Source organism: Sorghum bicolor, chromosome 4 (assembly GCF_000003195.3).
Source record: "Sorghum bicolor cultivar BTx623 chromosome 4, Sorghum_bicolor_NCBIv3, whole genome shotgun sequence".
Classification (NCBI taxonomy): Eukaryota; Viridiplantae; Streptophyta; class Magnoliopsida; order Poales; family Poaceae; genus Sorghum; species Sorghum bicolor.
Genome location: NC_012873.2, coordinates 48067047 through 48080130, shown reverse-complemented (window position 1 = coordinate 48080130; position 13084 = coordinate 48067047). Strand labels below are relative to the sequence as shown.

General features: G+C 42.5%; 2 protein-coding genes across 6 annotated transcripts; both read right to left on the bottom strand.

Annotated features, from left to right (window-relative positions):
- On the bottom strand, positions 3433-7905 carry LOC8056066. Of its 3 annotated transcripts, none has more exons than XM_021458373.1 (6): positions 7668-7905; positions 7528-7596; positions 7270-7350; positions 7074-7172; positions 6920-6982; positions 3433-4829 (listed from the first exon to the last, which is right to left on the bottom strand). In XM_021458373.1, exons 1-6 carry the CDS (start codon positions 7807-7809, stop codon positions 3649-3651), a joined length of 1635 nt encoding a protein of 544 aa, XP_021314048.1. In that variant the 5' UTR covers positions 7810-7905; the 3' UTR covers positions 3433-3648. The 3 variants fall into 3 exon arrangements, with proteins under 3 accessions (XP_021314048.1, XP_021314049.1, XP_002452130.1); XM_021458374.1 differs by having other exon boundaries at positions 7270-7341; XM_002452085.2 differs by having other exon boundaries at positions 7270-7344; positions 7668-7904.
- LOC8059569 (UPF0548 protein At2g17695) lies at positions 9867-12803 on the bottom strand. Of its 3 annotated transcripts, XM_021458345.1 has the most exons (5): positions 12603-12803; positions 12125-12129; positions 10630-10958; positions 10317-10509; positions 9867-10216 (listed from the first exon to the last, which is right to left on the bottom strand). In XM_021458345.1, exons 3-5 carry the CDS (start codon positions 10926-10928, stop codon positions 10016-10018), a joined length of 693 nt encoding a protein of 230 aa, XP_021314020.1. In that variant the 5' UTR covers positions 10929-10958; positions 12125-12129; positions 12603-12803; the 3' UTR covers positions 9867-10015. The 3 variants fall into 3 exon arrangements, with proteins under 3 accessions (XP_021314020.1, XP_021314019.1, XP_002452129.1); XM_021458344.1 differs by lacking the exon at positions 12125-12129; XM_002452084.2 differs by lacking the exon at positions 12125-12129 and having other exon boundaries at positions 10654-10958; positions 12603-12802.

Here is a 13084-nt window from a genome sequence, read left to right as displayed (position 1 = left end):
TCAGTGATCTATACCCTCCTATTCTAGAAGAACTCCCTGATAACCTCATCAACATTGGGAAAGTACACTACATTACCAGGTAACAGATGGATGGTGCAGATGGCCAGGTCCTCATTTCTTGCTCTTGGTCGCCTTCCTACAATCACCCAAACCATCATTTTAGCCTGTTGTTCTGTTACCAACGTAGCAGGCTCAATCTGTTGTCGATCTTGTTTAGTAGACGAAATCATTTTAGCCCTTCTCTAGTCCTTGCCTGGCCCACTATTGTTCCCATTTCCTTGGCTTTTGACTAGGTAGTTAGCCGCTGCATGTCCCCCTCATGTAGGTAAAGCATCTAATTGGAGATTTGCACACTGCCCTATTATGTCCTGGGGTAAGGCAACGTGAGCAAATCCCGGATGACAGTCCCGCTGAGGGATTTCCTAGGAGAGGGTTGACCCAAGATAGAACCTGAGTCTGAATTTGAAAAACCCCTCCGATTCATTTGAAATGCGAGGTGCTATTTTGTCATAAAGAACTCTCCCAATGGGTTTCTTCCATTTATCAAACTGAAGCTTACCACCATTGGGGAAGATCAAACGATCAAAGACACTAGGACGTGGGGCGAGCGGAATCCTGTTTGCTCTAGTGAGAGGGTCACTACTAATAGCATCCGTGAACGAGATGCCAGGTCTGAGTAGACTGCTTCTGCCATTCACAGTAGGGATCCAGGAGGCTTCCTCCTCGGCACAAAATGCCTTCCATTCATGACCCTAGTTTGGACCTCCATTGCCCCAAAGATGGAGAAATATTTTAAAAGCCGAGCAATCGAAGGAATGCAAACGGATGATGTAAAAACCAACCAAATTTGAAGAGACAAAAGCGAAAAACACGATCGAAAAGTTGCTGGACTGTGAAATCCGAGGCAGAACCTCCGATGGTCGCCTGAAGGATGGCACCAACCGAGGCAGGATTGAGCTTGAACTTGCACCTACGGAACGAGGCGACCAAGTGCAAAAGGACATCCCCAAATCGTCGGAGAGACCGAGCAACCAAACTTGCTCTTGACCACCGACTGAACTCCCACCCTTGGTCGTGAGCTTAAACCCTAGAGCTCCATGGTGTTGAACGAGAGCGCGAGGATCACTGGCTCGACTGGCCATTGAGCTTTGAAGTTTTTTATTTATGTTTTATTTGTAGAGATTGTAATAGGTTAGCTCATGATTGTACTAGACTGGGTTCTCATGAAAACCCAGTGGATGAGTGACTCATAAACCAACCGAGATTGCCAGATATCACCCATAATGATTGTAACTCTACTCATCAGTAATATAAGACACGGCTTTTCTGTCTTAGCTCTCGTTATGCTAAGAAAATATAAGACACAATTTTACTTGGTGCGGTCTTCAAAACATATTTAACCTATGACTTATATCTTATAATATGTAATTTTGAAATTAAAGTTTGACCATTAGAAAATATTTCTAGTTAGAAATCTACTGTAACTACTTTTGTAGTATAAACTTTTCATATGATTAGGCTAATTGTTAGTCAAAGATAATAAAGTTTGAATTTTAAAATAATTACAAATCTTATATTTAATGATGGAAGGAGTATATTTTTATAAATTTATTAGTATAAATTAAAATTAGTTGACTCTTTCAAATATGAGATTGAAATATATTTTGGAATAGACGGGTATAGAAAACGTGTTTGTAGCAATGCTCTCTCCGATGGAAAAGAAAACCTAACATAGATAGAAATCTGAGCACATGCCAAAGTTTATGGGCTTCCAAAACTTTAGCCCACTAAGGCGACGATTTTGACTTGAGACTGGTTTCGACTCAACGCCCATGCCTCCATGGGCTGTTGTGGCCCGTTTTGAATGCAAGAGCAAACTATGCACTTTCCAATTTCCATGCTCTAGCTTCAAAATCCCATTTGAAATGAAAAACAAAGGAAAAGTTAGATGTGTAGACATTTCTTTCACAAACAGTAGTATAAAAATAGCTCTTGGTAAGTACTAGAGTACAGTGTTACAAGCAGTTGCTAGGCGGCCTAGGCCCAATGCTGGGTGCCAACATCGAAGACCACGAGTGTTGCATTGGTCAGCAGCGCGAACGAGATCTAGAGAAGGATGATGGTGATGGTGAGTGGCGTCGACTATGAGTATATACACATCCATGGTTGCCCACTCGCTCACTTGCGCTCTCTCTCTCTCTCTCTCCAAAATTAACTACTTGTAGTTTTCTACCTTCCATCTACTCTAATACATGTGGATCAGGAGTGAATTAAGTACAACCAAATAAAACCTCTATTGTTGTTTGGACCCATTTAGTTGATGATCACAGCTTCATGGCTATGTACATTTTTTTTGGCTTTACCGAATGCCTACCAAAGGGATCGTTAAGGGATGGCTAGCTATTGGGCGTTTGCAGCAGACTATTGGCATGAGCAATAACAAAAAAAAACCCTTCAAGTAGACCTTTGGAATTATTTTTTAAGTACCATTGGAGATGCTCTTAATCTTTTTCTGGATCGAACATGTTTATCTATTTTTTCTAACAATACAAGAGAGTTGCATTGTCATTTCATTAAAAAGAAAAATAGTACTACAGGGGAGATATTAAGAGGCCTCTACAAGTCCCAACTCCATACAAAGCATCAACTCGATCTTATTACAAAACCAAAACAAAAATACGACCATCCCGCGAAAACATCTCCAGCATGTCCGCTTGGCAGAAAAGCCGTGACAAAAAGTACTATTTATTAATTTGTTGTGAGAGAAAAAACACTACTGAATGACTGACAGATTCGGCAGATAAGCTCAAGCATATTCTTCCTCCACTTTGTGTAGTACCATCTGAACACAGGGGGTAGCTCCTTCAAAAACACAAGAGTTTCTATGCTTCCAAATTTCCCAGGGAATGATCAATGTATTAAGTCCTCTCAGAACTTTAGGTAGTCCCTTGATAGCATTGCATACCACCTCATCCCATCATAGGCTGATAATTAGTACAAGCATTCCACCAAATCAAAGAATGGATTCATCATGCACAGCCTTCTGATCGATAGAGTAGTGGTTCCACGTAAGTCCTAACAAATTTAAGGTTTTATGAATGTACTCTTTAAGACAAATCTATGCTTATGAACTTCAAATTTCTAAACTAAAAACGATGTATAATAAAGTTTGTTTGACAAAAATCTTATCCAAAACGTCAAGTATTTGCAAAGCAGATGTAGGTGCAGGATCAAGTATTTGCAAAGCAGATGAAGGATTTTGTAAAATTAAGCAGGATCAGATAACAGGAACTCCACAAAATTTGATAGCCTTCCTTGCTTGTATTTGTTTTCACTATTTTGGGTAATTCACCTTGTTTGTTAGTTTCATGTGTCCAACAAGATAGTAACTGAATTGTGAACAAGCAACAACCAAGATGCTAAAGAATGCAATTTGGAGGCAAGATTAAACTGAACATCAGTAAACCAAAATATCATCTTTTCTGTAACATCCATAGGACTATCAATCGAATCATACATTTTCAACTCTGTACAGAAGCAGCACAAGAACAATAAAACCTATAAAAAAAAGATTGTGTACACTAGCTTCATTTTTTCAGTGAAAAAGGGTAAAATTCCATAAGCTAACACAGACCTTATCTCATGCACCTACACAATGAACTCTATTGCCTTCAACAAACTAGGCCCAAACCTCGTCATATTGAGCACAACGTCCTGTTTGGTCATATACAACTCCCCAACCTTCTCCCATCCACTGTTCCTTATGGCTTCTGGATCTTTAATCACCATATGGTTCTCGCCATACTTCTCCAGTAGTGTGCTCTCATCTGGACTGATGCTGTACTGCACGTGTCTGAGGCCCATGTCCCTTGCAGGTGCACCGTAGAATCCATTAGCCATGAACTCAACCCCATAGGGTACAATGTGCACCACCACTGCACCTGACCTCAGGAACACCATGTTAGTCAAGCCCGCACCGTGAACACCCATCATTGCATCACATGAATCAACTAGGCGGACAAATTCATCAAGAGTAGAATCAATCCTTGGATCTGCCCTGACCACCTCGAAACCAAACCAATCAAGCCCTCGTAAAACATCAGGCATATTCATGAACCTTCGTGTCTTGCCTCGGTCAATGAGCATTATCCTGGGCTTCTTTTCAGGGTCATCTTTGTCAACCCTGTATGGTATATCCACTTCAGGCGCAGGTAATCCATAGGCTTCACGGACAAACAAACGGAAATCCATCATTGTGTAGTTCTGCGGTGTAGAGTTTGGATCAATACCAAGATCCCGGTGGCTCCTCAGCCCAACAATGACATGTGGATAGCACCTGACCTCATCGTCTGCATCAAAATCAATAATGTTGTGTCTTGTGAGGCGATGAAAGATTGCTGAGTATTTCTTGATGAACCAGGGCTGATTATTGGTGATAAGTAATTGGACATCTCGGTCAAACTGCTGGGCAGTAAGAAACAGAGGGACAAGAACATCACTGACATCATGCCAGACATTCGCTGTAAACCCGCCCAATGCAAAGACAATGGCTGGTATGGCATGCCTGGATGTGCATCTTGGCACCTGTTGGGAAGCCTTCAGGGTTTTGACAGTCACCTTCTTGATCCATGGAAGGCTTTTCCGTGACTGTGCTGGAATATTCCACTCTTCTCCATTGGAAGTAAGGGACTGTGGGACATACATTACAGTGGAGGAGCGGCCAATGGTGCGAGCATTACCACAAAGCTCACAGATGTCGAAGCGTTGGTTGGAGAGATCACAGATGGTTGTTCTAGTTCGAGGTGTGCATGTTGTGTACTGAACTAAACCTGTTGGTAAATAATAAGTAGCCATCAGTTTTAAATGTTAGTACATGTAATTAGCATTGATGGTTTCTGTTTTCATTTGATGAACAGCAGCAGCTTTCATTGTGACCAAAGAAAGGGTTTGGCTGATACAGAGTTGTTCCATTTAACTAAATTATAGGACATGAATATGGGGATAACGCCACATCATGGGAGCATTTAGGGAAAACAAAAGAGGAACTCAATGGAATAATCTCTAATGGTATACTATCACACATGTAGGCTGTGACAACAAATGACCTGTGTATGCATTCGATATGTATGCAGTTCAGTATAAAGTTACCATGTACTTTAATGGTCATCAAATCACATCAGTAACGAATTATCTGATGATGCATTATTTGCTTTCATTGTGCAATATTGCATAAGATAAGAAAATGCCTGAAAAGCATAATGTAGTGCTATTGTAAAACACAACCAAATCAAACCAAAATGTTCAGCTGGACTTAGATTCGTTAAATACTTCAGGTACAAAATACATTTCATCTTTTAGATTCTGTGCAATGGAACTTTCATTTCTTGATTACTGTTATAGATCAAAATGTGTAGATAAGTCATATGTTATGAGAAAAATATTAGTAAGACCAACCTCAAAAGAACTTTCATATCCCTATGATTTTATTAATATTTTGTTAGTATATACTCCCTCCATTCCAAATTATAAGATGTTTTGTCATTTCTACACATAACTTTTGCTATGCACTTAGATATACACTATGTCTAGATACATAATAAAAGAAATGTATCTAGAAAAGTCAAAACGTCTTATAATTTGGAACAGAGGGAGTACTAAGATACAGAAATGGAGAAAAGTGGTGAAGGGACAGTGCCCATCTCCTATAAACAAGCAAATAAAACTGGATATTGTAGTCCTTTATTCTGGAATAACTCAAAATGCAACATCCTCTTTATGCCACACCTTAAACCATTAAGATATATTTCGTTGAACAAAGTGGAAGGGTGTAAGTATGTGAAGCCAGCATTGTTTCATTAAAAGAAATAAAATTTCATGGAAAGGCATGTTTCAATGGTATATTTTTGAAAGTATAAATAGATTAGGAAACATTGCATCTGTTAAATACAGAAGTAGATCTAATCCAAGAAACCAGCAAAGCATGGGTGCTAGTGGGATACTACTAGTTGTACTAATGTATTTTTGCTTCCTTCAATGAAGCACCATGCCATTGTTTAATACAATAATGAATGTTCCTATTTTCAGCATATGAATGAAGTTCCAATGCCCTGTTATCCATGATGGGTGAAGATTGTGCTACATTTAGAAATAAAAACAAAAAGAAAACATGATTTATGCTTTTCTGTGACACTTTTACAAAATAACTTCATAAAAAGTCTATTGGTTACCGATCAAACCTTTTTTGTTTTCTGGGAATTCATTAGTGACAGGTTAATTCTAAGCCTTCTGCTATAAACTAAGGTTTTGAAAAGAAAACCTTTATGGAGGATCTAAGCAAATATAAATAAATGCAGGCATCATACTTAGTCCTCAAAATGAATAATTATCGCCCTCAGATAACATGCTGACAGGGTATATCTAAACTTCGAAAGTGTGATCTTACAGGTACACATAAAGAAAACTATTGCAATCTTCCCTCCGATTCTATGTACCCATGTAGCCCAAAACTATGAAACTTTTAACTTGTTTAATTTTCACAGATATTGCCCTCGAACAACTTTTGGAAGTTAGGAGCACAAGACTTCCAAACACATGGGGCCATGGGCCATCAGTACGAATAGTTAGCTGCTAGATGTAAGAAATGTCTACAGCAAAATGATAATTTACATGTGGTTCAACTAGAGCATACACTAGTTTTTATCTTTATTTTTATTCCATTGGAAGCAAGGGCTTTACTAACCAATCACAAGCGCAACCATTTCTCCCTTTAATTTCCCTTTTTATTCTCTCTCAGTGCCAGATAGCACAGGTGAATCTGTGCTATACTAGTCCAGCCTTGTGGTACAGAGTTTTGTATTTACCCAGTAGTGTATTCACAGGCATAGAAACAAATACAATTAGAGATGTATCTGCACGGTACCTGACTTAGCAGTGGTTTCTTCTCCTTCCTGGTCTTGTGGGAACGATTGCTTCTCTTCAGGTTCTAGTTGTGAGTTCAGAACACAAGTATAGACAGTGTGAGATGCATTAGTAGCATCTGGAAACTACTTCACGATGATACCAGGGCGGCATACCAGATCCTCCAGTGCTTCTTTCTCTTTGGGTCGGCACTGCCGTTGCTGTCCCTCCCTCCCCTGTTGCAGGCACGGTGCCTTGGGAAGCTTGATTGGGCTCTACATTTCGCCAACTCACGAGATTCAGAACTCCAAATTAGCTAGTCACCTCAGATTGGGACATGAAACAGTAGTAAGAGAAGTAACAATGCCACACCAGAATTTCCATCATCCAATTCTTGATCAGATGCCGATGTTGCAAGATCCTCCTTGTTGGGAGATCCACTGGCTGCTGCACCTTGGAAACCAAATTATCAAATCCGACCAATACGGTCCGGATTCCAAAACCCAAACTCCACCAACTATAAAATGGAACAAAAAAAAAAGAACTTTCTTGCTTTGACAAGTCCTCCTTCCAGCCATGAACAAGTAAGACAAGGGAATAAGTTTTGAAGCCACACAGATTCGATTTTACCTGTGAACTCCGACTTATCGCGCACTGGCCGGGTGTTGCCCACATTTACAGCAGTGAACTCCGGGGTGGCTACGAGTCCCAATAAACTCTAGTAAGAACACACATACAAATTCGGTCGATGCACTAGCTGTCAAACTCACCGTTTGGATCCTGCGCGAACAGGCCGGAGAATACGACGACGGCGAGGACGGCCGTGACAAGAACGGCAGCGAACGGTGCGACGAGCCGGTGACGCCAGATGCGCTGCTTCACCATGCTCTTGGCCGCCTTGGGCGACCCCATGCCGCTGCTACTTTAGCTTCCTGGCCTCTGGCCACCTCGCGATAGTCAACTTCTCGTGTTCTGTTCTATTTCCTGGAGCTGGGTCAATTAGCGATGTGCTTGATTAATCTATGTATGCCAAGGGCATTTTCTCAAGTGAATTTCACGGGCAGCCCATAACGTTATCAGTTCTCATCTAAATCACTATACTTCAAAATATATATTAATGTCTCTGGGCGTGTTTCGAACTACTCCACAAACTTTACTATAAAGTAACTTTAAAAAAAAAAGTTTGTAAACATCTTTTAGGTGTTTATAGGACTCTACTTTTTTTTTTGAAGCACAGTTATGTGGAGCTAAATTTTTGGCTAAAAAACATAGAGTGAAGCTAAAAAAACGTAAAGTGCAATAGTTCTAAATATTTTCTTAATTTGTTAAATACTAGTTCAAACACTACTTCCTTTTTCTTACGAGTTGATGCCAATTTGGATGAACGTATATGCTGAAACATCCCTTTAATTTATACATCACTGCTCTCTATTTCTCCCTCTCACACTCTCTTGCATCTTTGTCTCCCCTTCACCCTTTTGCTCGGTTCCTAGCCATGGCATCAGTTTTTTTTAAAGTTCACAGGGGATGAACTATCTCCACCTTAATTCCACTACCATAGATTCTAGCAAAAATCGGTAATGGTAGTTAAACTGTTAAGTCATGAATCTAGAGTTACAAATAAGGAAAGATGAGAAAGAGAGTACAAACACCATCGCCAACAACACCACATACAAGGGAAAAACAACCATCACCAATAGCTACAAGGAGAAACAATAGAGCTACAACTCTCACGATAGAGACACGTCGATGATCGCCGAACATTGCACCACCAATAGACAGAAACTCCGATGCACTCCACGGGCAACTATAAGGAACTGAGTCAAGATGATAGATGACAGTCGTGGTGTACATCTTCTATGGAGTTCATCCAAGATCCAATCGCCTTCCACCTACACCCTTGGAGGGGAGGAAGTCTAAAAGGTTGGAGGATCGATGATTGGAGAACGAGGAGATCCAAGAAAGGGATCATGGTCCCACTAACCCATCATATGGTGAGAAGATGCAATTAAGAAACCTAGAGGATGTCAGAGTAAAGACACTGGCAACAACAGACACCATCCAACAACCACTCGTGCCCCCACATAGGAGGTGCAAGCAAAAGACCCTGTAGAAGAGTTGTGATTAAGTCTGACACAACCCTTCACGGTGACGCCGATAAGTAGCATGTGACATCAACGACCACCACCACTGGCCTAGAGATCTTAGATTTTCACTTAGAGATATCCTATAATTACATAGGATGAGAGGCTACAATGATGCCTCCAAGGAGATTAACAGAACCCATAAACTATAGATTGCCTTCTTCGAAAGAGGTCGCGAATCCATAGCACAGCGGTGCACCACTTCCCCTCCCACTACTTGAGCCCTCCACAACTCACATAGGACAGTGGGGAATGCCACCACCCTCCCACTACTTGAGCCCTCCACAACTCACATAGGACAGTGGGGAATGCCGCTACTGGAGGTGATGTGTCAGGTGACGCCATGTGATCTAGGGGGCACGTAGACCACTGGTGTTCTAGGTCATGAACGAGCGTTCAAAGCTATAGGATCGTGGCATTGGCTTGCAACGTACTGGATCAGCCAAGGATGCATTCCACACATAATTTACAAGTTTCCATGAGATCGGGTGAGTTCCTAAAAGAAAACGCAAAACACATCTCATGTAGCCAAAATTGGCTCAGGCTGAGTTCGGTTCTAAACCGGTTTGGGTAGGTTTTTACGGGGCTACAATGTCTCCTAAGTCCTAAGTCCTCACCAAAACTGGCCAGGGTCAGTTTGTCCTCCTCAGGTTGCTGAAAACAGATTGACCCAATTTTTTCTGCTGCCCGTCGTGTGTGGGCTGATTTTTGCTGAATTTTGTTAATTTGGCCTCTGATTTTGATTTTGTCAATCTGTTTTCAGCAACCACGAGGCTGGGCCAGCCATATCGGCCCAACTGCACCTTCTCTATTCTCATCATCACGTGTTCAATCGGTGTGTGTTCTTTATCATTAATTTCATATCTTCCTCTCTTAATTCATTCAGCTATCCATCGTCATGACGAAGTTAAAATATGGGACTGGAAAACCCCACCCAGAACCAGAATGCTCCAACATTATCTCTCCACAAAGCTCTACTGCTCCTGCTTGGTCGAGCAGGTGGCCACATGCCTGAGGAGCGCCCGCCCCGACTGCCGCGCGAAATGCTTCTGCCTCAGCTGCACATACGGGTAGCACAGCGTCGCCAGGACGTGCGCCGGCTTCGAGAAAGAGACCACCTCGTACCACACCCGCTCCTCCTCGTCCACCTGCACCGAGAACCGCTCCTCCCCGGCCTGCACACACCACATACAGGAGTTCCAGCTTCTCAGTTCTAACAAGTAGCCAAACCACGCCAACATATCTATCCTCCGAGTATGTTTCGTGTGTACCAACCAGCAGATGGCCTTGTAGAGTGCCGCTGCCGAACGCAAACATCTTGGACCTGTCTGACTCACCATCGGTCACATACGCTATCTGAAGCGGCAGCATCACCCAGGGGATCAACTCCTTGTAGCAGATGCAGAACCTTGTTCCTACCTTCACCGGGGTGTCAGGTTCCACATTCGCCCACCTGAGCGCCAAGTGCCTGAAAAGCAGTTCCTGGAATGCTCAGTCAGGAGGCGAAGCCAGGGACATAGTATCTGGATATGTAGCGAGAAGGGATGATGAGAGCTCTAGCTCAGGCTCCTTATTTTTTTTAATGAACCTGGCAGGCTCAGGCTCCTTATACCTCCATGAGAGGAGGGCGGATTTGGCATGGACAAATGCATCAGAACCTGAGCCAATCAGGACACGTGATCGGTTCACAAAGAAGCCGCGCTCCGTAAGAACCTTGTCACTTGTTTCACCAACAGCTTCGCCAGAGGTCAAGGTAGAGACTGACTTTGGCCGTGTGGCGCCATGGAGAGCTGTGTCGTAGTTGAAGCCACCAGCGGCTGCAAGGCAGGACTTCTGTTGCTCTTGCGTGGGGTGGCCCATGCTCAAGAACAAACCTCCCCATGCCATGGATTCTTGCACGAGTGATGCCTCCTTATCCTGAAAGAATATTTGGGGCGTTTAATCAATATGGTGAAATCGGTCACAACACATGGGGGCGGCTACTAGATCATACTCTATTTTAGCTGCGAGAATGTGAGATGATTCAAGTCTTGGCAGATGCATAAAGATTGTGCATAGCATAAATATCTGAAGGCCAATGGTGCTGTCTTCAACACAACACACGGGTCTTGGGAAGCAGGAATCTAAAACAAATGAGGGTTGATTCTGACTTGAGACGCTACAACCCAGACTTGGACACATGACGGGGCAATTATACAATTTAGCTAATGTACTTCTGTCATAAGCTTTCGTTCACCGGTATGGACAACACATGGTGAATCAAAAGTCCAAGTCCAAGACAGGTAAAGGTCATTCCAAAGTACAGATGAGATAAACAAGAGCTGGACACTCATCTGCATCATTCACAGGCATAAGTGACTATTACATAGTTGCAGCTCAAGGATAAGGTGTCTAGTTTGTACTGCTATGGTTTGACTCAAAACCACATATGGGGTTGCTTGTTACTAAGTTTCAGGGATTTCGGGATTGATGGCCAGTATCATTGTATCTCATTCCTTCAGAAATTGACTGAATGCAAAGCTGAGCTGATAAAGATATGGGGAACTTTGAACTCGTAGGTGCCTAGTGGAATTACCCTATCTGTTATTAGAGCATCTTCAGGAGACCCTACAAATTCTACCTTTCATATCTTCATTTGGCTATCCACTCCAAAAGATTCTGTCCATACTACTCAACCCTCCAGCAAACCAGTCAAACCTCAACCCTCTATCCTGTCAATTTCTATTGGTATTGAAATTATTTGTAATGGCTATGGCAATGCTCATTATTTGCAACGGATTTATTCTTCAACATCTCTACTTTGAACGGTTTAAATTGCAATGCCTATTTTCAACTAGATACAAGCATATATTACATAGTCTTGCATCTGGTGATGATGAATCCAAATCCAACAAACATTGCATGGCAAAGCCACGATGACTCATTTCTGATTTACACACATGCACAAGATAATCAAGCTCAGTTACAGGCTCATCCTTTCTATGTTCTGTATGTGTGCGACCGCAAGATCGCACAAGGATATTAGATGAGGTGAGTTGTCGAATGATGTGCTGTGAACATCCTGGAAGGAAGGTGCTACTGACCTGGACTGCGAAAATTGATGAAAGCAAGACATCAAATTGCAAAGAATCTAAGAAACTTCAGTAAGTGATGATATAGAGTTCTTCTTGAAATCAACACTAATTCTCATACTAATCTTATTTTCCGCTTCTCATATCATAGCATCTAATTACACGACCACAAAGCTAGAACATCACACAGCCTAATTGTCAAAAAAAAATCACAGACATGTCGAACTGCCATTTTAGCTTGAACGGGCATTTCATCAAACAACTAATACAAGCAACAGCACTGAGCAACAGGTGCACGGAACAGTAAATCAACAGCCACAAGCAATCACATCAACCCACGGCAGCATGCAAGGACAAAGAGCAACGTCAGATACCTACTAGCTAGGCCATGGCCGCCTGACCAGACCAGGGGTACATACTGGCATAGAACACGCAGAGCTAGAGAAGGGGAAGGGAAGGAGTCGAGAAGATGCCCAGGTAGTTGCCGTACCTAGAACTGCAAGGGTCCTCCGCCCTCAGTCGTCGGGTGCCCGCGGCCGGCCGTGTTGGAGATTGGAGAAACCTGGAGTGTAGGAGAAGCGGGCGAGGAGGGAGCCCGGCCGCCTGTGCCTCTCGGGCAGTCGGGCGCGACTAGTGCTGCGTCGTCGCCATCGAAAGAGATTGCCTCTTCCAACCGTGACTTGCGAGGGATGTCACGTGACCACACATTTCAAGTATTAAACATAGACTCATTAAAAAATAAATCAATGATTTCAGGTTGTCCGATTAATCGTGATTAATCATCAAGGCTCCTAGGATTCGATTAGGAGGTCCGACTCGATTAGTTCGACCAGAAAGCTGGTCGTCCGATTAATCGTCGATTAATCGCGATTAATCGGACGACCAGGTAAGATAGACGACCAGGTTTCTTTTTTTTTTTGGATCTTTTCTAACTGGGACTGGGCTAATGGGCTTTAAGTTTTTGGTCTGTTA